The sequence below is a fragment of the Phyllostomus discolor genome, chromosome 4, assembly GCF_004126475.2.
Source record: "Phyllostomus discolor isolate MPI-MPIP mPhyDis1 chromosome 4, mPhyDis1.pri.v3, whole genome shotgun sequence".
NCBI classification, from domain to species: Eukaryota; Metazoa; Chordata; class Mammalia; order Chiroptera; family Phyllostomidae; genus Phyllostomus; species Phyllostomus discolor.
The window spans coordinates 114,182,944-114,207,509 of NC_040906.2; the positions used below are offsets into that span (position 1 = coordinate 114,182,944).

Below are 24,566 nucleotides of genomic sequence, written 5' to 3' on the forward strand. Positions count from 1 at the left end.
CTTCTGATACTCACAACTGTAAACCTGCTTTTCTCCCACCCTGCATACATTGTTTTAAAGTCTGCCCTCAGCTCCTATAAGCCCATCTTGACTCCCACAAGAGAACTGTAGGCTGGTCAAGTCTCCAAAATCTCTCATATATTCCAAGATTCTGCGTGATACCCAGTCCAATTCTGGGTATCACTAAGTGCTCGGTGAGCACTGTGGGCTGACCAGTCCCCAAGGCGTGCCAATACCGCAACCCAGTAGTCCGTTGGTCTACTAAATAGCTTCCCTGAAGTGTGGCCAAGCGGGGCCATCTCTCGGCCTCCTGCGCCCCCTGCCGTCCAGTAGGTGATCTGCACGCAGGACAAAGCAGGTTACAAGGGTGGTCCTGATCCTGAGAGGCTGGCCATGGCAGTCCAGCCTCACAGTGACCCTAGGCACGGTCTGGGGATTCTAATAAGGTTGGTGGGCGCAGCCAGGAGCAGCGGCTATGTTTGTAGAAGGCTGCAGACTGCGCCCCACCCCAGGTGGTGGGGCACTCAGAGCTTCTCCAGCTGCAGCTCCAGCTCCAGGCCCTGGTTCTCCTGGGCGCCCCCGCGGACCGGGGCTGGGCTGTTGACACTCGTCTGGCTCAGGTAGTTCTGGATGACAGAAGCACAGTCCAGCCGCTCCATGACGGTCATGAGGTAATGCAGCTCCTGTAGGCTGCCGTTCTGCTCCTCAAAAAGCTCTAGGATGGCCGCCGCGGGGCTTCGTTGACAGGACAGGAACCTGGCCACAGGTGTGGGAGGAAAGGAAAGGAGCCAGGAGCACTGCAGTGAGACCCACACCCTGCCCCCAGCTCTCGTCCTCATCTTGCTCTTACTGCCTTCCAGGAGACTCAAGGTGGTGGCAGGGAGGGAGGGCCCAGGCCTTTGAAATCTGAGATTGCCGTGGCTCAAAGGTCACTCCTCTCTAAGCCTCAGTTTCCCCTTCTTACCCCAGAGCTTGGATGAGAGGACCAGAGGTGGCTGCCAGCTCTGATCTCCTGTAGTTGTCCTTTCTACCTTCAACTGCGACCCCCCCCCCCCAACACACTCTGCTCTCCTTCCTCTCTCCCAGGCCACAGCATTCTGCCCACCACTGGGGAAGGAGTTGTTCTAAACCATGGCTTTTACCAACACCCTCCCCTGCTCAAAAACCTTCCAGAGTCTCCTTTGCCTACTCACCAAGCTCACACCCCTGATTTTCCCACTCGTCCACCACTTGGCCTCACCCTGTTTTTGTTTTTGTTTTTTTTCTGACTTCTCCTTCCTGCTCCAGTCCTGAACCTTCCTTCTTCAGGCTAACCATTTACCACTTTGCACACAGTCCGCCCACAAACTCCTACTGCTCCTGGCAAATAGAATGGCCAACCTCCCTTCCCATCTCCCAGGCGAAGGAGACCATTCTGCTCTCACAACTTCCTTTAACTATTTTGTGCCTCTATCTGTTTTCAACTTGCTCTGCAATATAGGATACATGCAATAAGTAAGGCACAAGGAACACTTGCCTTTATTCTGTTAAGCAATTTGTATCCCTTATTAGAGTGTGAGCTCCTGGGGGCTAGGACCATTCATCTTGTGTCCTAAAGTTTAGCGTAGTTCTCCAGGACATTGTAGGTACTTGATACATGTTTAATAAATGAATGATTTTAGAATCCACCCCATTTTCAGCTGGACCCAGCTCTAGTTCCATCTCCTGGGTGAATTCTTCCCTGAGCACTGCACTCACAGTCTGGGTTCTGGGGCTTAGCTCGAAATTGTTCTACTGATTTCTCTTGACAGAGACCATGGCTGCATTGCCCCCATTACTGCCAACATTTGTTAACATGTGCCAGGCACTCGACTACATGTCTTATACACATTATCTTATAGTCTGCCAGTCTACACCTCAGGGTACAGCATGTTAAGCACTCATATGTAACTTACATGTTAATTGATTCATGTTTAAGTTTTCACTGAGCACCTATTAGGAGCTAGGCATCACTCTAGGCTGAAAATATAGTGGTAAAGGGAAAGAGCTGCCTTCTTATGGGCAATAGGGTAGGAGTAGCCATTCTCTGCCTTTTAAGTTTCTCCCTTATCAGATGGCATCCTAAGAACCCCACTTCTGTCTCATCCACAGAACTTGCCCTTCTTACCGAATCTTCATGCCACAGAGCCCCAGGTGAGTAGCCAGTTTCCTCCAGTCATTGCCTGTGATGCTGTTTGGCTCCAGCAACATCTGTAGCTGCTCAAAGAGCTCGGGAGGTAACCTGAGGCCCCAGGAAAGGGTGTTCTCAGAGGGGAGGATCAAAGACTCCCAGTCTGGTTCTACACATTCCCAAATGCCTTAGGCACTAGGGAGGGAATCCCAAACACCCTGCAGTCAGCAGCCCAAGCAACCCCTACCTCACCTATTGCATGGAGGTGGCTGGGAGACAGGGGGTGGCGCTGCCCAGGTTTCCTCCTCTGATGCCTGGAATCTGAGGATTTCCATGTACTTCGTCTCCAAGCCCTGCGCCAACAGAAGTGCCAGGGACACACTCAGGGGTCAGAAGACATCTAAGCAAGAAGCTGGGGAACCTACCTCTATTTCTCACGTCGTCCCTCAGCCTGTCACTCAGAGCTACTTTATCAGTGGATGCAGCCCTACCCACACAGGACCCCCAACCTCTGCTTCTCTGTCTGAGGTTCCCAGAACCTTCAGCTGTAAGTCTGTGTGCTGAGGTTTTTGGGACCTGGGACATAAAGACCAAATAGAGTGCATCCTAAGATGCCAGAAGTCCTGGGTGGGATCCTGGGGCACTGAACTCAGGCATACGTGTCCCCTTCCCTCCACTCCTCCTTTCCTTGATTGCTCCTCCCCAGCTGACACCCCTGAGGGGTATCTGTCTGCTCTCTACTGAGATGCCACCATGGTTCCCCAAAGATTCTCAACCCTGATTTCTTCATATCTTCCCTGGAGGGAGTGGGATGTCTCAACTCCAGTCCCACCTACTGCAGACCCCTTCCTGGAGGTGAAGACAATCAGCTTAGAAAGAAACCACATCTCATTTTTATGCCCAGATTCCCCTGAGTTGAGAAGAGGTTTGGTTCTTTTACCCTCCTACTGGAATCATCCATGAACAGACAAGAGTCAAGGATGGGGAGTAACTTGGAGGCCAGGTACCATCTTCACCTGCTCGATTATGTGATTAGGGCCATACTTACTGGGCACCAGACTCCTCTCTCACCTTGTGCAGCACTCCCCCCAGGCCCTAACCTTCCATTGCCCTCAGCTCCAACTCACATCTTGGAAGGTGTGCATAGTGACGATGATCTCATTGGTTAGTGCTGAGCAGTCCTCGTTCTCATTGGCTACAAAAAGGAAAGGATGTGGCAGGTGACAAAGGAAAAGTCCTGGCATAAGAGCAGGAGACCTGAAAGCGCTCTACAGTGAGGCTTTGGAAAGCTGAAGAAGCTGGGCAGGACACTTCATCTTCTCTCTGAGAAGACCTGTTGTGGCTCCTCTCCTCGAACAGGTCTGTGTGCATGGCCCAATGCGGAGCTGCAGAGCTCCAAGGTGCCCAGGTAGGGAGAGGAAAGGAGAGGCGAGGAAGTGGGCTTAGGTGCCTAGACTACCTGCTTTTCTCCGGAAGCAGAAGGAGCGGAAAGGGCACTTTCCGTGCCAGATGTGGAGATGGGGAACCAGCTGGCAACTGCTGTCATCCACATTCTCCCAACCTGGGGAGGTGACAGAGAGCAGAAGGTCTCAGAGGGCAGGGCCTTCCACAGAGTTTAAGGAAGCCTGCTCTGTGGCAGGTACTATGCAGGGTGCTGGGCTGAGGGATGAAGAGGAAGCAAAGTCAAGAGGGGGGTCTCCAGTGAATGGGAGTCCACAGAGCCTGGGCAGGAGACCCTGTGAGTGGTCTTCCTTCTACCCCCACACACTTCCTACACACACACAGCATGCAGACCCCCCCACCCTTGCACCCTGCCCTCCAAATTCCTCCTCATCCACCAGCCCCAGAAACTCCATGCATGTGTGCCCATACAGATGCCCTAGGTCCCAGGGGCATTTCCCATAGCCCATGCCACACAGGAAAGGGCCCATGCAGGGAAGACTGGGACTCCTCCTCCACATGAGCTCCACCCAGGTGGAACAATAAAAGCACCCTCCTCCTTCCTGACAGTGCCATGCCTCTCCTCCCCTCCGCCCACTCTGCATCACCTTGGCCTCCCATGGAGGAGGCAGGGCCGAGTGAGCCACAGAGAGGTGGAGGAAGTGGGCAGAGCCTGGGGCCCCTGGAGGCAGCAGCAGAAGCCAGAGGGCTCCCCTTAGAGTCTGCCCAGTGGTCTCTGAAAGGAACCTGAGGCTCCTAGATTTCCACCCCAGTGGGAGGCCCAGACCTCACCCTCACCCTCAGAGATGTACTTGAGCTTTAGATACTGGTCCCCTCGAGCCCCAGTGAAGTCGAAGAGCTGGCATGGCCCACGTAGGCGGCCGCCATGGGGCTGCTCATTGGTCAAGGCCCACTGCAGGGCGCAGGGGGTGTTGTTGAGGAAGTAGACACGCAGCTGCAGGTGGGTCTGCCCTGGTGCCAGTGGTGAGCAAAACACCGCCAGCTGTAGCCACTTTCGAGCTTCTCGTCCTGCCGGTGCCTCCAGCACACAGGTGTAGAGGCTGCAGAGTAGATGAGAGAGAGTGACAGAGCCACCCAGCTCCTGCTGTGCCAGAGGCCTCTGTGTGGCTCTTCAAGGAGCCTAGGAGAGCAGGCCAGGGTATGTATAGGGAGGAAGTAGAGGTGGGGAGTTGGTAAGGAGACAAAAAATGAGTCACATTCAGTGACCATCACAGAGTGTGGGAGAAGAGCCAGTAAATATCCTCCAGCACAGGACAGTGGGAAGGAGGGCTCAGGGCCACCATGCTTTGGAAGAGTCCCACAGATGGCTGGTCCTGCTCTGGTTCATGAGTGGCAAGGAGGTGAGAGGAAGAAGGGCCTAAGATCCTAGAAAGACAGAGCTAAAGACAGACAAGAGATAGGATGGCTTCTTAGAGAACTGGAGGAGGAAAACTGCCCTAGACAGTTGGGGGATAATCCTGAACAAGGGCACAGGGCATAGACAGACAACCTTAGGGAGACAAAGGTGGGGATAGGACAGGGACCCTCCAGAAAGAGGGCTGGGGGTAAGTCAGGCCCTTCTAGACGGGCAGAGACCATGGTGGGTGTGCAGTCCTGGACAGGATTGGAAAGACACAAGCTGTCAGAGACTCTAGGACAGAGGGATCAAGAAGGGACACCTCAGGACAAGGGATTTGCAGGCCATCTGGGACAGATAAAGGGGAAAATCCACACAGAGAAATAAGGATGGAGCAAACAGAAAAAAAGGGGAGGGCAGAAGGACAGACCAATAGGCTCGTGCCTACCTGAAGTGGGAGAGGTTGATGCGACACTCGTCCAGGGAGGTGTGGACCCCTGACTGTTCCAGGGGCTTCCAGGCCTTAGCTTCAAGCAGGTTCGTGTTGCTGCTGTAGGTGCGGGTGTGGCCAGGCTGCTGCGCACAGTGCTTGAAGGTGAGGGTGCAGGGCTTCAGGAAGGAGGCCCCATGGGGTCCACATGCCACCACAGGGCTCACCAGGGCCTGGGCTCGGGACAGTGATGGGGCATCCGACAGGTCCCACACCAGAATCAATGACACCCGCTCCTGGCGGCCCACAGCCACAGCACCTGGGGAGAAGGAGACCTGAGAGGGGCCTGACAAGCAGGCACACCCATGCCCCAGGGGAGGCCAGGCCAGAGGTGGAGGGGAGGAGGGGCAGGAGCCCAGGGTACACGGTGCCCACACGGGAAGGCAGTACAGGTGGAGATCAAGAGCTGTGAGCTGTGAGCTGACAAGTCACCTGCCCCTCTTACAGGACTGCCACTAGCCCATCCAGAGCTTGTGTGAATTTGCAAAAAAATGCTCTTCCTCCACTTTATTTCCCTTTATTGGAGGACTGTCATAACATACTGTTCATTAGAACAAGGCACTTTACTTCCACCTGCCAAGAAGTTGTCACAAAAATATATAACATATTCATCTTTGGAGTCAATAAAGTCATACTAAAAATATAAACAATTTTCAAAATTAGGAAGATGTCTGTGAATGATACACCCTCCAATGTACAACACTCAGTCTGAACAGCTACATGGTAGAAGCAGGCCGGGGCACTGTTACCTGGCGGGATGAGCAGAGAGATGCCCGTGTCCTGGAGTATCAGGCAGCCGCCACGATGATCCACCTCTCGAGCCGAAAACACCAACAGCTTGTGCATCAGCTGACGGATGACGGTGTGGCCCTTGGTGGGCATGTGCAGTTCCTGATAGAAGGCAGCCATCTCCGACAGGGAGGCTGGTGGGCACGGCCTTGAGGACTCATTTTCTGGTAGGGGTGGGGGTTCAGACACTGGCTCCTCTTGCCTATCCAGCTTCCAGAAGGCCTGCAGCATCCAGCAAGGACAATGCCGTCGAAGGCACTGGACCAGAAGGAGGACACTTGCCACCAGAACCCCCACCAGCAGTAGGAACTGGGCAGGTTGGAAGGAACTCTGCTGCAAGCACATCTGCCTGGTCACTGGATGCAGCCAGCTCCCCTGTAACAGCCAGGGCCAAGGTCAGGACGGGGAAGGAGGTCAGTGCCAGGCTAAGACTTTTCAATGTCATAGAGGCCAAGACTTGGCTTCCAAATGACTGCAATGAGAGAGTGAATTTGCCTCTATTCCAGTACACCCCGAACACCCAGTCAGATGAATTCCTTTAATGGAACTTCACCTATTTCTCTCTTACTCAAGAACCTACCATAGCTCTTCATGACCTAAACATCAAATTAAACTCCCCTGAGGCAGAAAGAGCTTAGAGTTAGAGGATGTGAATTCAAATGCCACCTTGGTCACTGGCTGAGTGTGCTTGTCATATTCCTTAATGTACCTCGGTTTCCTCATCTGTCAAACTATCTACCTTGATCTACATGTGCCAATATAGAAAAAAATCTTTAAGTGGAAAAGCAATTCACAAGGAGCTAGAATCCTCTGATCTCATTAATGTAAATAACAAAACTATATATATGTATAGATACATATTGATAAGTGTATATATGGGGTGGCAAAAGTAAGTTTACATAATACAAATAAATCATACAATAATTAATAAATAAATAATACAAGAATAAATTGTTTTGCATACTCACAGCTGTAAACCGACTTTTGCCAACCCCAGATAATACATTGCAGAGAAAGGCCTGGAGTAGTGCTGTGTGATGCAAATACAATGTGAGCCACATATGTAAGTTTAAACTTCCTAGCAGCCAATTTTAAAAGGTTAAAACAGGAGAAATTAATTTTAACGATATATTTTACTCAATATATTCAAAATAGTATTACTGTGACAAGTAATCAATATCGAATTATTCATGAAAGATTTTACATCCTTTTTTCACAGTAAGTTTTTGAATGCTGTGTGCATTTCACACTTACAGCACATCACAGTTGGGACTTGCTCGATTTCAAGTGCTCAATAGCCACACATGCTAGTGATTCCTGTCTCAGACATGCAGATCTGAGAGGACAAACCCCAACCTATTCCCAGCGTGGTCCTTACCGAAAGAGACCAGAAAATTGAGAGGGTGGGAGGTGTAAACCAGTTTTTTAAAACTCTCTTTTATCTGTATCCTTTGAATTTTTAACACTAGTCATGTATTTTATATTAACTTTGCAATTCTTTTTAAAAGCTGTTACAAGTGGAAAAAAATTTACCTTTCAGGGTGATTCCGAGGATAGTGTGAGATCATGTGAAAAGCATGTGTAAGTGATAAAGCCCTATCCAAACATGCTTGCTCATTTATGCCCCTCCTTCTGCAGAAAGCCCGGAAGGGAGCCCACAGGGATACATGAAAATATAGAAGTAACAAAAGTTAAAAAGTGAAAGCAAAAAGAGAAAAACAAAGGTGGGGGCCTCCAGTGAGGCTGGAATGAGGCAGGGCTAAAGCACAAACTGACCATCTGCTCACCTGGCTACCTGACTACCTGGCTTCCCAGCCACCCACCAGCAGTGGGGGGCCTAAACTGGGACCTGGGCCTTCCAGCAGCCTCCTGCACACATGTCAGCTCTTCCTGAAGCCCTCCGGAAGCTCCTGCCTCTCCTTCCCTTGATTTGCAATACTCTCCACGCCAGCCAGACTGAGCTCCTCACATCTCATTAATTTTTGCCTCTGGCTTTTGTTCATACTGCTCTCTTTCACCCCTCACCTGTGTTCCCCACCACCTGCCTTTTCTCCTCACCTGGACCCCTCCTGCTCAATAAAGCCCCAGCCCCACCCCCACCCCTGGCTCAGCAGCCCTAGACAACCTCATGCCTCCAAAATCTCCCTCCGCTGCCATCCCATCAGACTCAGTAACTCTGTATTAAACTTGGTCACGGGTGTTTTTCCCCTCAAATGAACATTTTCTGAGGACCAGCTGCGTACCAGGCACTGCGAGTTTAGTTTTGCGGATTATGGCATCCTTTTCAGCTCCAAAAAAGCTTCCGGGGGAATGGGACTCATTCACTCCATGGCAGATTCACAAGGGCCTGGCATCTGTTGCTCCCCACTCCCTTCACTCAAACCACCCACAGGGAGCTGAGGCCTTGCCCCAGCCTCCCACTCCTTCACTGCCCATCTGCTTCCTTCCTTCCTTCCTTCCTTCCTTCCTTCCTTCCTTCCTTCCTTCCTTGGGACCCATCGAGAGCCTAAGCCCCCTTCCTAGCTCCTCCCAGACAGGGCAGAAGCTCCTCTGTATCCTGAGGATTCAGGACTGGGGCAGGATCTGTCTCCCTGTGTCCTCCCTGAAAATGAAGACAGGAAGGAAAGGCTGGGCATTGTTCCCTTTGTCGTAGGACCCAGCTGTGCAGATGGTGCTGCCGGCCTTTTCCAGGCACACAAGTGAAGTGGGTGAGTTGGCAATGCCCCACATCTGGTGGGAGCGGGGCTGAAAGAGATGAGAAACTTCTTTTTCCATCCCATCCATGCCTTTGAGTTCTTCCACCTTAAAGATAATTGGAATTATAACTGTAATAATAAGAACTAACATTTACGGGGCTTTACTCTGCACCTCAGTGTTGAAGCATTCTATGTGGCCTCTGTCATTCGATCCTCACTTCAGCCTTATAGGCTAGGTGTTACTTAGACTCCCACTTCACAGATAAGGAAGCCAACTTCTCTCCCCATGGTGAGGACAGATGGGAGATTATTAAACCACAACTGAAAACGAGAGAATGAGCAGGGATGACAAGGACTTCTAGAAACACTCCCTTCCTCTTCCCACCCCTTGTTTTTCCCCAGGTCTCTACTTTTCCACTTTTAGTAGAAATGAAGTTGGAAGAGAAAGAAACAAACATAAAGTAAAAATAAATAGAAGAAACTAAAGGTACATCCTTGGTTCCACAGTGAGAGACAACCCCCACCCCGGCCCACCGAGGTACCGGCGGCAGGGATGCACCAGCCCAAGTGAAAGAAAGGTACAGCTCCACTCTGGCTTTACAGCAACCACCTTCCTTGGGCTCCAAAGACCAGAGTCCAAATCCCTTCCACCCCACTATGTGGCACAGCAGAGTCCCTTTGCCCAGCCTCCCACCCTGGAGCAGTTGGTATATACTGCTCCCCAAAGCCTCACGGGGCTTTTCAAACAGACCCCATTCACTACCTGTCCTGGATCAGGGCAACTCCTCCCCCAGCTCAGCCCCCATTCTCCCACACTGACTGTTGTTCTCTCCAGGCTGCCTTGGCCCTTGCTCCATCCTCCCCCGTGCCCCAGCAGGGTCCTGAATTGACAGCATGTCCACCAGCTCAATGTAGATGGGAACTTCCCAACCCCATGCCTGACCCCTTATTACCCATGTGTCCCGTGTGTCAGACCCCAGTTCCCAAGATGAGGGTCCTTTGGAATGCTGCCATTTCCTGTCCCTAGGGAGTCACCTCCTCTAGCACAAAGATTTAGGCTCCTGCCCTGGCTGGCGTAGCTCAGTGGATTGAGTTCGGGCTGGGAACCAAAGTGTCCCAGGTTCGATTCCCAGCCATGGTACATTCCTGGGTTGCAGGCCATAACCCCCAGCAACCGCACATTGATGTTTCTCCCTCTCTCTCTCTCTCTCTCCTCTCTCTCTCTCTCTCCTCTCTCTCTCTCTCTCTCTCTCTCTCTCTCTCTCCCCCCCTTCCCTCTCTAAAAATAAATAAATAAAATCTTTAAAAAAAAAAAGATTTAGGCTCCTGCTGCAAAGCTCTGCTCATCTTCTTTGAGGAAATTCTCAACTCATCTCCCACATCACTGCCTACTCAACCCTAATAGATCCCCACTGACTGAAGGACGTGAAAAGTACCAAGATGGAGGAGTCCAAACCTCAGTCAAGGGCAGCATTCATCAGCATGGCATACATGTCCACAGTGCATAGATTTACACCCCTGGTCCTCGCACCCACTGGGCAGTGGCAGTCTCCCAAGCCCCTCTGCCTCTCCTCCAGCACAGGGTCTCCACTCTCTGGCAGCCTTGGCTGAGCTGGCCTGACTCTTCCTGTAAGCCGCAGGTGGTCCCAACACAATGCCCACCCCAACCTCAGCTGCCCTAGGGGGCGTGCTTACCTTACCATGCAGGTGCTCCCAGAGGCTGCCTGCTTGTTTGGGAACAGTAGTTTCTTCTCTGAGAAAAAGAGAGGTCAGCCAGCCCCGTCACCAGGCCAGCAGACCAGTGCAGGTGAGCGGAGAATCAGACAGGAGTGGCCCAGGGCTTCCCGGCAGAGACCTCCTCCCAGCTGACCCACATTGGTGTGGGGAAGCCAGTCCCTGTCTGTTAGCAAAGTCCAACCAAGGTGGGGGAGTAGCCGAGGATCCCAGAAGTCAGTGAACTTGCCAGTGTATATTTGGAAGGGCGGGGACAGAGAGGAGACAACCTGGGTACAGGTGCAGCCCCAGGTACAGGAGAATGCCCTCCCTACAGTGCCCTCTGCTGGTGAGAGACTTTCCCCCACCAAAGGCTATTGAAATGGCAGAATGTAAAAGGAGGGAAACTTAACCAAAGCCTCTCGAACTATAATGTGCAAGAAACCACCTAGGCATCTTGTTAAAATGTGGGTTCTGGCCCCATAGGTAGGGAGTGGGGCCTTAGCTTCTGCATCTCTAAGAAGTTCCTGGATGCTGCCAGTGGGGCAAAGGCCAGGGAACTTTGTGCCTAGTTCTACCCCATTCCTGCACAGAGATGACGAGAGGCACTGAGAGGGCATATCTGCCCCCCACTCAGTGTTCTTTCCTCTGCCCATACTCCGAGCTGGCAGGGACACGGAGGAAGAGCTGAACTTCAGGCCATTTGCCAGCCCTAGTCCTTCTTTAGAAACTCTCTCTAGGAAAGATACTGACACTGGAATGAAAGCTTCCAATGAAAAGGGATTATTTTTTAGCTATTTGCTGCTGTATCCTCAGCTCCTGATACAGCCTGGTCCAGAGTAGGTGTTCCACAAAGACTTGTTGAATGAATGTGTGGACTAGCTAAGAGAAAAGATGCACTTTGGATTCAGACTGCCAACATTGAACCCAGGTGACCCACCTGTCAGCTAGGTACTCTTAATGGGTAACTCAACCTGCCTGAGCCTCATTTCCCTTGTCTGTCAAATGCAGATAATATCTACCTTGTGAGGGATAATCACTGTCATTATTCAGCTAATAAATATAAAGCACTCACTGCAAAAATGGTGCACAGTAAGTGGTTATCTCCATGGTCTGGCCTCCTGCAGTTGAGAAACCGTGGTGAACTCTCCCATCCCCCCAGTTATATCTCCCCTAAAACATAAGGAACTGAGGAACCGCCACTGCTTTCATCTCAGTTAATGATTCTCTAGCCTCTTGTGCCTGACTGCAACCCCTCCCTCTTGCTGTCTTCCCCAGAGTAGAGGCCAGAGAGTGGGATAAACATCTCCCAGGGTTCACAAAATGGAGAGGTGGGCAAAGGAATGGTGGAGAGCAGCCAACCTGGAAGGGGATCTCATGCCAAAATACATGCAAGGGAGAGTACTCGGGACTTTGATGGGGACCAAGAGGGGAGAGGTTAGTCTTTCCTGGGGAAAGTTCTGTCTGAGTCACACAGAAGGCTGTTTTCCTCTGAGTCATCAAGTTCTAGGGGTTTGTAAAAGATGCCAAGCTTGAGTTTCAAGCCAGAAAAGGCCATGCTGACTAGCAAGCTATAACCAGGGGCCATGTCCATATATTATAAACTCATTTTTAAAGCTGGTGCTTGGGTACAATCCCAATTACAGGAAAGGTCTACAGAAATCTGAGGGTCCCTCAGCACCCCTGTAGACACAAAGCTAACTCACAGGATGCAGAGACCAAAGCTCTGAGTGGCCCTGCAACCTGGGGCTGAGCTGTCTCAGGACATCTAGGTCTCACAATGCCGAAGTCTCAACCATCCATCAAGGGGCTTCTCCAGGGGTCACAACCAGCAGACCAGGGACTCTGGTCTGAGAGAGCCCCTCAGGGTCATGCAGGCAGCAACCTGGGCTCTCAAGCAAATACCACCTTTGTCATTGGAGAAGGGCAGGCCAGCTGGGAGCTCCACTCCACCCTTTTCTCCTCCCCCACCCTCCTCTGCCTTTCACATACCATATGTCCTCAGGTACCCAGTCTGGGAGGTGTGCTGTCTGAGGTAAGGGGAGCACAGGCCTGGGAATAAGGAGGCACTGGGAATGGTGGAGAACAGGAGAAAAGAGGATGGGGGTGGGAAGGTGAGGTGGAATTCCAACACTGGATAGAATAATAGAAAAAGCAGAGACAGAAAGACAGAAGATGAACCAATAAACAGTGAAGAGCAGAAAAAATCAATAGAAGGATGCACAGGCAGGCAGGTGGATCAGCACTGTCCCCGGAACTTCCAAGACATGTTCAGGGGCCCTTGACAGGCAAGCATGCAGTAGGCAATCAGTCACTTCAGAACCCTGAGAATAACTACCTTTTTTTAATTCCAATCCTGTCAATCATGAGGAGGAGGCTGACCTGTCATGTGCAAATGAGAAGAATGATACAGGTTGGGGGCCTTGGCTGGAGGAGGGGCTGTGCATTGACCCACATGGGAATGGCATGCACAGCAACATGCAAATGAGCATGCAGCTTCTTAATCAAAGATCAGGCATTTGTTTCCTTGAAAAATCAGGCCATGAGCAATCTGGGCCTGTATGTTTGTGGCACCTAACCTCTGGAAGTGGATAGGCATAGGAAGAACTTGCCACAGGCCCTGAGGGGTTGATGAGACCTAAGGCTTCAGAGAAAAGAACCCACAGCGTCACTCAGCTGAGTTTGAATTCAGGCAGAAGCTCAGGCAGGCTGGGCCCCTGGGGTTTGCCAGTCTGGTGTAGTAAGATAAGCCCTGGACAGATGGGCTGGCCCACTGTTGACAAGAAAAGACCCTCAGGGATCTCAGGCTCCTACCTTTTGAACATGGTCCTTCTAGGTCAGTGATGTCACCTTGTTGAGTTCAGCCTAAGACACTGTCCCTGTCGAGTGCCTGCCAAGTGCCACCTGCTGTGGGAAGTAAAAAAAGATGGTCCTATGTGGATGTGAGCTACAGGATTTGTATATTCATTGGGGGAGAAGAGCCTTTACCTCAGAAGCAGTTATCAATACCAGACAGTATCCTCTGAGTGCCAAATGAGAAGTGTGGGAAAAATAAGTCCATAGAAACCAGAAAAGGGGCAAGGAGTGGGACAGGAGTGGCCCAAGTAGGGAGATGGTCTATATGCCCAGACCAATCTATATGGGGGGATGGGGTGCTCAGACCAGGGCATAGTGTCAGAGAGCAGGAGACAGATGAGGAGACACAAGGAAAGGATGAAGGGGAAGGTGCACCATGAGCATGTTCTCTGCCCTCCACCCAGATTTTGCCTCCTTGAAGAGAATGTGGCCTCAAGGGGTCATCTTTGTGGCCCTGCCCCAGATGGGGCCCATCCTGGTCGGGCTGCTTGCCCCACATAGGTTGTCTGGTTGGTGTGACAGCCTGAGGAAGCTGCCCTGGTGCCCACCCTACAAGGTTTTGTTGCTTGTGTGGACAGCCATCTACTCTGTCATGGGGTGAGCATCCGTTTCCCATGCCATGGCCTTGGTACTCAGTGGAGTGGGAACAAGTCCCCCATACCTGAACTACTGCTGCATACTGACCTCCAAAGGAGTGGCACCCCATCTTGCCTTGTATGGTGGGTTCCTTCTGTGTCTGACCAGGCTTCCAGCCAGTCCTCTCCAAGTTTTCCCACCCCTCCCCCACTTCGCCATGCCCAACTGCTCCCACCATCTGCTCTCAGCCCTCAAATGCTGAGGGCTCATTTCACATTTGCCCTCATTTCAGCCCACAAGGGTTCTCTCTTTGTAACCAGGAGTCCTTATGCCAGAGGGCTTCCTCCATTTGCCATGGAACACCCTCCCTCTGAACATTCCCACCACCATCTCTTCACAGCTATGCCTCCTACCTGGTGTGGAAGAACATGGGAGGGGGCTTCGGGCGGCCCCTGGCCCTTCCTCTCGGTCTCTACATTGTGCAGCTCGCTATCAGCTGGACTGCCCTGATTCTCTTTTTCACAGTCCACACCCCTGGTCTGGTAAGGTACAGTGTTCAGCAGTGGAGGTAATGTTGGAGCCGGTGAGACCACCAGGCCTCAGAAGCAGATAACACAGCAGCTCAATCAGGGGCAGTCAGGTGTTGGGTGGGCAGACTTCTGAACTCCAGTGGAGTGCAGGGAGTCCCAGGAACTTGGCTCATGGGGTCCAGGGTGCTGCAGAAAGGTCAGGGGTCTGGCTCTCAGGCCAGCCTGCCTGATTGCCCTGCCCTTGCCCAGGCCCTGCTGCACCTGCTGCTGCTCTACGGGCTGGTTGTGAGCATGGCGCTGATCTGGCACCCCATCAACAAACTGGCCGCCCTTCTTCTGCTGCCCTACCTGGCCTGGCTCACTGTCACCGCCTCCATCGCCTACCGCCTGTGGAGGGACAGCCTTTGTCCAGAGCACCAGCTGCAGCCCACGGGGGAGAAGAGTGGCTGAGGCACCAGGATGCAGTAAAAGGAGGAGGAAGGCCAGGGAAGGATGGAAGAGACTGCAGGCAGGCTGTGAGGCTCTGGGGGGTGGGGGGGGGGGCTGGGGATTGATAAGTCATGAAGGTGACTCACCCCAATGTGGCCACTGTCCTGGGTCCCCTGGTGCCACTCTTCATTAGAATATAGAGAAATGGGAAAGAGGAAGGAAAATTATTTTACACTTAATTTGAGTTAATAAATTCTGTATTAATAAATATTAATTTAGTAATATCAATTAATAAAACCCTGAAAATAATTTTGAGGATGTGATATGAAGGATATGTCTGAGTTTAAGTATATGACGTCCAGGGCCACAGAGTGGGGGCATAAGTGCATGTGTGTAAGTGTGCATGGGTGTAAGTGTGCATGGGTGTGAGTGTGCATGGGTGCAAGTGTGTGTGAATGTTCATGTAAGTGTGCACATGAGGAGGAATGTGTGGACACATGTCTGAGGAGAGTCATGCACCATCTCCACTCTGCTCACATGCCCTTTCAAACCTCGCCCCAATTAATATTACATTAATCATATTAATCACCATATTTACCATATAATATGGTTATAAGATATATTATACATTATATATGCCATACTAAGGCTTTATGTAATTATTATAAGTAATATTATAGATTTTTTTGTTTTCATATACTTATACTATTAATTCTTTACATCAATTAATAACTATTATAATGGGGAAAAATGTTGTGAATAGGGAGATTTAAGGTTCAGTGCTGACAAGTGAATTCAGTAGGAACTTCTTGTCCAGCCTTCTCTCTTGCTTCTTTCTTTGTAAACCTGCTCATTGGCATTTTCATTTCAGTCTTTCCTGCCTCTCGTTTTCATCTCTTCTTGTTTCAAAGCCCTAATGGTAGCTAGCGGTGACTGCCCCTGTGGCTGCCTACCCAAAGCCTAAACAAGGCCAGCTGGAAGGCCCACACACCTTGCCCTGGGAGCTTTTAAAAATACTGACCAGGCCCCGGCCAGGTGGCTCAACTGGCTGAAGCATCATCCTGTTCCCCAAAAGGTTGCGGGTTTGGTCCCTGCTTAGGGCACATACAAGAGGCAACTAATGATGTCTCTCTCTCTCTCTCTCTCTCTCTCTCTCTTTCTCTCCCTCTCTCAAATCAATAAATATATCCTCAGGTGAGGATTAAGATGTATATATAAAATAAAAATAAAAATATTGACCAGGTTTTCCAAGGGTGGGCCCCCTGAGAACCACTGCTGAGCATGAATCAGAGCCTTTGGGGAGCTTATTAAAAATGCAGATTCCTCAGACCCCACCCAAGACCTAGGAGTGAGAACTTTGGGATGGGCTCCCGGCATCTTTAGATTTAACAAGCTCCCAGCATTTTAGTCAGCCGCTCATTGAAATTTGAGAGCTCCAGGCATAGAGGGTCTCTTGGAGCCCTTTTTGCTTTGACAACCTGTTTCTGTAACCTGAGTTCTGGGGTTGGACCCAACCATGTCTTTTCAGACAGGGGTCAAGGACCCCACAGAAAGAGAAGTCAGAAGGATGTCATCATCTGGAGAGCCTGGCTCTTTGTGGACCTTGACAAGGAAGAACAGCTGGAAAGAATCTGCACCCACCCCACCTCCACACTTAGGGCATGCTCTGCCCAGCCGGCAGGCTGGTCACCTGCACTCCTAGGGCACACACACGTGCAGGGTCCCTCCAACCTTTGTATCTTCAGCCCCAGTGTGGCACAGGGCACAGAGCAGGTTTTCACACATCTTTGCTGATTCATTTAGTGATTGGTTGGTTGGTTAGTTGATTAATTAATTAAATGAAGACCTTGTTCCATTAAAAGAAAATGCTGACCTGCACCCCACTCTGGGCCAATTAACAAAGCCTCTCTTTGGGGAAGGAAAGGGCATTAATAGTTTTTGAAATTTCTCAGGTGGTCCTAAAGTACAGCCAGACTGAGAACAGCTACCACAGGATGTAGCTTCTCAAAGTGTGGCCCAGTGACTTCCTGGGACCCTTGCTGAGACCTGGACTGCAGACCCAGGGAAGCAGATCATCTGGGGTAATGAGGCCCTTGGGATGCAGTGGTTTGCAGTTCTGGCCCTGGAGACAGAAAAATCCGGGCTTGGAGTTAATACTGTCATTTATTAACTAGAACCTGGTGCAACTTACTTCACTGCCTGTGCTTTATTCTCCTCATCTGTAAAATGGGGACCTCACAAAATTGTTGGGAAAAATAAATGAGATAATGAGTAAAAAGATGTCTGGCACAGAGAAAGTGCTTAACAAATGTTAGCTCTTCTAGGAGGGGAACCCAGGAGGCCACCCTTTTATAAGGCACACATGGTCCTGATTCATATGACACTTGGAGACCCACCCTGCTTCAAGACCCTGCAGTACTTCCAAACTTCTAAGAGCCTGTAGAGTGAGTAAGCTGCCCTCAGATCTGGGGACCAGCCTGGCCAGTGCCAAACATACAGCATCACTGGTTCTTTTTCTTACATGTTCACCTCAGTTAGTGTTAGTTGAATTTATAACTCCATTTATTCATGTAATCTATAAATATTGATTGAGGGCGGTTTGGGAGCCACACTGCATGGGTTCTTATCCTGGCTCTACTATTGCTGTGTGATCTCAGACAAGTGAACATTCTAGAGGTATTTGTCATTATCATTATCATCATCATCTCACATAGGCATCATAAATATGTGCTACCAATTTTATTCATGTTATCAACTAAGTCTAAAAGTTAAACTGACCCTCCAAGAAGATGTACCATGCCTATCATGTGACTTTGACCTCTACAGGGTGAGCTCATGTCACAAAGCCAGGGTGCTGGAGGCCTCCAGTTTCAGAAAGTTGGCCCTAGAAGGAAGCTTGATTTGGGCCGTGTCCCAAGCCCTGGAATAGCATGACTACCTGACATGGCTTGAGCCAAACTAAAGGACTTCCTGACTTTGTGCAGGAACAGCTGGAAAGGGCAGGATTTCAACCCCAAACTCTCAACATCTAACCCCAAAGTCATTCTTAAAATCCTCCTCTGCACCATTGCCTTGTTTCCTGGGTGGGAGGCTTTAATCCCCCAGTCTTCCAGCCTGCCTGGGCCTCCTCCTCTACCCCACCTCCCAGTCCTGAACCTGGCCTGGAGCACACACTGTCCTCAGCCCCTCCTCTCTTGTTACCTCGAGTTGTGCCTAAATAGAGTCAGAGCTGCCTCCTGTCTTTGCCAAACGTGTCCCAGGACTCCACAATCCAAATCATGTGTGTGTGTTTCTCTGTCCTTGGGCAGTGTTTTCCATTTGCCCCTGAGTGGGCACATGAGTCTGAAGATGATTTATTGGGTGGGGAGGGGAGAGACAGCTCTTCTCCCACCATGCAGCTGTCCCACCCAATGTCTCGAGAGGTGGGGGGCAGCACCAGGTAAAATAGCAGCCCTGGAGGTGGTATGTCTCATTCTACTGTATTCTAGTTTCTCTTTTCCTTCCCTGAACCCTTCATTTTTCATCCCTTTGCCAACATCTGCAGGATACAGACACCCACAGGCGAGGTGAGGAGAGCAAACTGATGGGGACATGTCCAGTGGACAAAGGCTGGTGGGGCTGAGAGTGGGGCAGAGTGCAAGAAGGGTTTTCTCTGTGCATCCCTGGCCCCACCTCTCTACAGGCCGGTTGAGTGATGCTATGGTGGAAGGTAAGCCCCCCACCACACCTTGTAATGTCAGTCCCAGCCAGGACTCCAAAGTCTATCTTCCTCTGTGGTGGCCACCATCCATTTTATCACGTAGGGTTCCCCTGCACACCAAGCCCAATTTTGGTCTTTCCAGAGGTCCCCTTTCTTGTAGCTCCAAAAAGCAAGCACAAGGCCTTTTTAAGGGTTTATTGATGATCCTCCATAGTGTCTCACAGTTACCCATTCAAACAAAGCCTAGCTTTGGATGGGAGCCCCTGTCGTTTGGATGCCCTCTTTCATCTTCTGGTAGAGTCCACGGAGACCCCTGCCCCCTTCCTGGCTCACAAGGACCCTTTACACACTTAAGGCTCTTTCCTAATGTACAAGCAAGGAGGAAATTCTCTGAGTCAAAAGTTGATTGTTAAGTTTCTCGCTTTCTCCCAGCAGGTTCTTGTACTCTGCAAACACCCCTTCAAAGAGGAACACTATTAGTCACCATAATGTGTATGATTCTTATCAGGTTACTTTCTTCAAAGACACCGAAAAGGGAGCCAGGCAGTTCTGGGAGTTGCCACCAGAATGGAGAACCAAGGTAACCAGGACTAAAGTCCTGGGTGTCACCATTTGGCTCAGAGTAATGTGCTCTGCATGGCAAGCCAAGCGCTGTGTCCTGCGTAAGAGGATAATGAAAATCCTGACCTCCCATGTAATTCTAGCGCTTTCTCTGATCTCAGCCTCAGACTCTGGGAGACCCTTGGCCCCTCCCCCTACCCAGCCAAAGCTTTGGACACTCCCATGTTTATGTCAACAGAGCGGTTGCTGGAAGCGGCAGGCTCCTGTCCGCCAGGAGGTGTCCAGCCTGTTGTTTGTGTACCTCGTCTCAGTAGTGACCAAGGAATTGGCATTCTCGAGCTGGGTTTCTGGGGCAACGTGCTGTTGGGGTCCCAGCTGTTCCTGCACATAAAGCGCCCACTCCAACAGCATGCTCCCGAGGTGTCTTATTTCACAGGGTGAGAATTTAAACCTTCCCTTGGTGAGGATACTATTTTCCACCGGCCCCCTCCTGGCCTCTCTACTGCCTTCCCCATGAGGGCAGCTCGGCATCTAGCCCAGACCCAAGAAATAGCTGTGCCTGGCCCTGTTCCCTCCTCCTCCACCCCCTCCAAGCACCTCCAAATATTTCCTGAAATGACCATGGGAAATGGGACAGGGAGAGGCAGGTTGTGGCTTCTTCTTGGCCTAACCAAGCTCCTTCCAGCCACTGCCACCTGGACAGAGGGCACTAGTGCCCACAGGGACAGATTGGGAGAATTCCCTTCTTGGTTTCCATCCCCACTCACCAGCTGTCTGGTGTCTCTATGCCTATACCCCCTACACACCCCCTCCCTCATTTACCAATTGCTTCCAGAGCCCAATCTGCTTGCAAGAACTTCTCTCCAAGTCCCCTTCTTGTCCCTCTTCCCTCAGAGCTTGGCCTCCCTGAGTCCTGGTAGCAGTAGGGACTAAATGGTGAGGGGGTTAGCATGACTATGGAAGCACAAAGCTCTTACTAGCTATATGACCTTGGGCAAGTCTCTTAACCTCTCTGGTCTCAATATCCTCACACACACACACACACACACACACACACAAATGAGGATAATACTACAACCCACCCTGACATCCTTGTGAGGATGAAATGAGTTAATCTGTGTGACCTGCTTCGACCAGTGTCAGGTTCTCAGTTATGGCTGTGCTAGTGACAGCTCTCACTGTGACTGAATTCCAGGCAGGATAACACAGTGGCAAAAGCATAGAACTTGGAGGTTGACCTGGGCTCAAATCCCAGCATCCCACTGACTCTTTATAAGCTCTTAGATACCTTATTTCCCAGTTCCCTTTTTTTCGGGAAGCTGATATTGATAGAAACTTACTCAGTAGTGCTACCACTGCGGGGGTTGAGGGCGGGGGTTTGGGAATGCCTGCCCTAAAAAGAGTCTGGTGGCAGCTGCAGGAGGAGGAGTCTGGCTCCTCCTGGTATCTGATCCCCCATATTAGCTGCTGCATTCTGGGCCCAGCAAGGGAAACTGGTCTTACTTGGAAAGAAGAGACAAGGGCCAGCCAGGAATTCAGGTCCCCAGGAGGTGCCATAAATAGCCAGAGCTGTCAGAGGGCCTCCAGTGATGGGGGGAGGGGGACTGGAAAGGAGCAATGGAAAAAAAAAGGAAGCTGTCAGTCATCAGTCCAGGGGAAGGTCTAGGGCACTCACTCAAGTGTCAAAGGAAAAACTATATACAGGTATGGTGGGAGTGAGAGGTCACCTCCTCAGAGAGGACCAGCCTGGGACCACTTCTGCACCACCTCCCAACACCATGCAGTCAAAACATTTTCACCATATTATTCATCTTTTCCCTGCAGGTCCCCGGGAGCCAGCCCTGCTTCCTCATTTCCACCCCTTTGACTACGCTGGGATAGAGAGCAATAGCTCAACCTGTGTCACAGGTGCAAATACTGAGGCCCAGAGGTGCTAACTGATTTGGCCAAAATCACTCAGTGAATCAAGTGCTGAGGTGGAGATATAAACATGGAATTTTCTTCTTTTCCCCCCAATCCAGAGTTACACGTGATAGCCAAGGGAAGAAGTCTTTCCCATAGGGAAACAGCAAACTGAAAGGACCCCTCCCCACCACCCAGACATTTTACTCTTCCTCTCTTGAACTGAGCACATCACTGTAGCTGTGACATTGATAATAGTATACAGATAATTCATCAGAGCTAGCTGGGTGCAGCTCTGGAAATAAGAACTTAAGCTCAGAAGACCTGGACTTACCTCCTTGTGTAATCTTGCGCAAATCCCTTCACCTTTCCGAGCTGCAGGTCCCTAACTTGCAAAACAAGGCCCATAATACACAATGGTGTGAGACAGGTGTGAGGACTAAATGAGATAATGCACATGGACTGCTTGATGGTGCTGCAAACGTCATAAAGACTGGGAGCTCCTGGTGAGGCAGTGTCTTCTTCATCTCTGTATTCTTGGTATTTACTATAGTGCCTGGCACATAGGGGCGCTCAATAAATGTGGATCAAGTAAAAGAATGAAGCCAACTTTTGCATTTAAATGCTGGGTGTTCGTGTGATGATAATAATAATGTGTGCTTGCTGTTTATCAGCTAACGCTGCCTTTTCTTTGTGGACACAGGCTCTCCTACCATTATTCTGTGCTTTATGCCCTGGAAATATGCCTGAAAAAAAGCCTCTGGATAAGAATGTTTTTAGTAATAAACCCAATAGGTAGGGTGACCATATAGTTTTTGTCTATACTAGACCAAATTCAGGGTGTGAGGGGCAGTAGTAGTAATGATGCCTGGACAACAGGTATAAACATTCCAGGCAAACAAAAATACCTGGGCATCTTTGGGCACCAGGCTGCTCGGAATTCTCTGGAGAAGAGAGCCCAAAATCCTCCAGACCACCCTGACTCCTACTCTCTAGCCAGGCCACAGAAAGGTCCTCTACTTTCTTGTCTCTCCCAGCCAATCCCACTGGGACCTACGTTCAGCCCAGTCCCTCATTGTTCTTCCCTTCCTGTGTTCAACCTCTGGGTGACCCTGACCCCACCCTTCTGTAGCCCTAAGAGTATTCTAGAGTGTTTGCACTGCCCCAAACATGAAAACCTCTGTCCCTGCTAAGGACCTCTCATGTGAACTACGTAAACCATCCATCCATCTTCTGCTCTGTGCCAGCTCAGGGATTTCTCTAGGGACCCCATCTGTCATTAGTTTCAAGAGGCTTATAACTAGTGCCTCTGCTTCTGCTCTTTCTCACCTTTGGTCTATTCTCAACCAAGCAGCCTGAGCAATTCTGTAAAAACTTCAGTCAGATTGTGTGTCTCATCTGTTCAAAGACAGTGGCTTCCCATCTCACTCAGAGAAAAAGAGCCCATAAGGCCCCAGCCTATTTAGCCCTTATTTAGGGCTAATCTCCTAAGAGATTAGCCTCATCTCTTAGGACTCTGCAGACACATAGGTGTCCTTGCTTGCTCCCACATCAGGGCCTTTGCATCTGCTGTTCTCCTACTTGAAGCCCTTTCCCCTTAGACAGCCATATTATTTTTTCCTTCACCTCCTTCAGATCTTTTCTCAATTGTCTCCTATTCAAAGTCCTTCCCTGACTCTCCTACAAAAATTGAACACCCCTCCATCATCACTCTGTCCCCCTTCCCTATCTTTTTCCTTAGCACTTAGCTCCACCAAATAGATCATATTTGGTGATATGATCTTATCCTGTTTATTGTCCAACCCCTTCAGTCTCTGTAAGAGCAGACTTTCATTTGTTTTTGTTCTTTGCTATGTCCCTGCTATCTGAAACAGCACCTGGCATACAGTAGATGCTCAATAAATATTTGTCAAATGAATTTAAAAACTGACTAAGAGGAAACAGCATTGTAGTTGAATGTTTGGCCTCTGGAATAAAAAGCCTGGGTTTTAGTAAAATACATAGGAGAAACTATAGGTACTAAACTTATCAACCTTGGTCCCAGAGAGGGTTTTGTGAATTTGACCCCAAAGGCAAGGGAAGTAAAAGCAAAAATAAATGAATAAGACTGCATCAAACTAAAAAGCTTCTGCACAGCAAAAGAAACTTTCAACAAACAAAAAAGCAACCAACTAAATGGGAAAAGATATTTGCAAATAATGCCTCTGATAAAGAGCTAACATCCAAATTACAGAAATAACTCATACAACTCAACAACAAAAACGAACCCAACTAATCCAATTAAAAAATGGGCAGAGGACATGATCAGACACTTCCCAAGAAGACATACAAATATATGAAAAGACACTCAACTGTACTAGCTACCAGGAAAATGCAAATCCAAGCCACAATGAAATACCACCTGACACCTTTTAGAATGGTTGTTATCAGTAAGAAAAGCAGTAAGTGTTGCAGAAGATGTAGAGAAAAGGGAATCCTTATATACTACTAGTGGGAATGTAAATTGATACAGCCACTAGTGAAAACAGTATGGAGATGCCTCAAAAAATAAGACTAGAGCTACCATATGAGCAGCAATTCCTCTTCCGGGTATCTACCCAAAAAATTTGAAAACATTTGTTTGTAAGGATATATGGGCCCCTATGTTCACTGCAGCATTATTCACAGTGGCCAAGACATGGAAACAACGTAAGTGTCCTCCAGTGGATGATCAGATGAAGAAGATGTGGAACATGTAATTTGTGGAATACTACTCAGCCATGAGAAAGGATGAAGTACTGTCATTTTTGACAACACAGATGGATCTTAAGGCTGTCAATCTAAGTGATGTAAGTCAGATGGAAGAGGATCAGAACCATATGATTTCACTCATATGTGAGATATAAAACAGAAAGCAACAAAAGAAAAGAAAACAAACAAGCAAAAACAACAACAAATACCCTCATAGGCACAGACAACAGTACGGTGCTTACCAGAGGGTAGGGGAGAGGGAGGTTAAAGAGGGTAGATAAATACATGGCGGCAGGGGACGAGGTTCTGGGAGGGGAGCACACAAGGCAATATACAGGGTGGGGCGAAAGTAGGTTTCCTGTTTTGAGTATGTGAAACAGATTTTTATTCTTGTATTATTATTTTAATCATTGCATTATTTCCACATGAACAAGTGTAGACCCACTTTTGCCCCACCCTGTACACATGATGTATTATAGAATTATATACTTGAAATTTAAATAATCATATTAGCCGATGTCACCCCAATAAATTTAATAATAATAAAAATAAAGCCTGTGTTTTAATCCTGGCTCTGCCACTTATGAGCCTATGACTCAAGCAAGGCCCTTAATCTTTTGTGTGTCTTAGTTTCCTCGTGTATAACAT

The 24,566-nt window shown here is 49.6% G+C and overlaps 2 protein-coding genes across 3 annotated transcripts; one reads left to right on the forward strand and one right to left on the reverse strand.

Moving 5' to 3' along the window:
* Positions 1-482: 482 nt before the first annotated feature.
* UNC5CL (unc-5 family C-terminal like) lies at positions 483-6,975 on the reverse strand. The gene is made up of 8 exons (XM_028510188.2): positions 6,186-6,975; positions 5,395-5,695; positions 4,388-4,650; positions 3,609-3,710; positions 3,277-3,344; positions 2,402-2,502; positions 2,147-2,260; positions 483-756 (listed from the first exon to the last, which is right to left on the reverse strand). The coding sequence occupies exons 1-8, from the start codon at positions 6,568-6,570 to the stop codon at positions 525-527; spliced, it is 1,566 nt and encodes a 521-aa protein (XP_028365989.1). The 5' UTR covers positions 6,571-6,975; the 3' UTR covers positions 483-524.
* A 5,658-nt stretch (positions 6,976-12,633) lies between these two features.
* On the forward strand, positions 12,634-15,293 carry TSPO2 (translocator protein 2). Of its 2 annotated transcripts, XM_036024073.1 has the most exons (4): positions 12,634-12,669; positions 13,895-14,087; positions 14,467-14,608; positions 14,846-15,293. In XM_036024073.1, exons 2-4 carry the CDS (start codon positions 13,915-13,917, stop codon positions 15,044-15,046), a joined length of 516 nt encoding a protein of 171 aa, XP_035879966.1. In that variant the 5' UTR covers positions 12,634-12,669; positions 13,895-13,914; the 3' UTR covers positions 15,047-15,293. The 2 variants fall into 2 exon arrangements, with proteins under 2 accessions (XP_035879966.1, XP_028365990.2); XM_028510189.2 differs by lacking the exon at positions 12,634-12,669 and having other exon boundaries at positions 13,781-14,087.
* Positions 15,294-24,566: the final 9,273 nt, after the last annotated feature.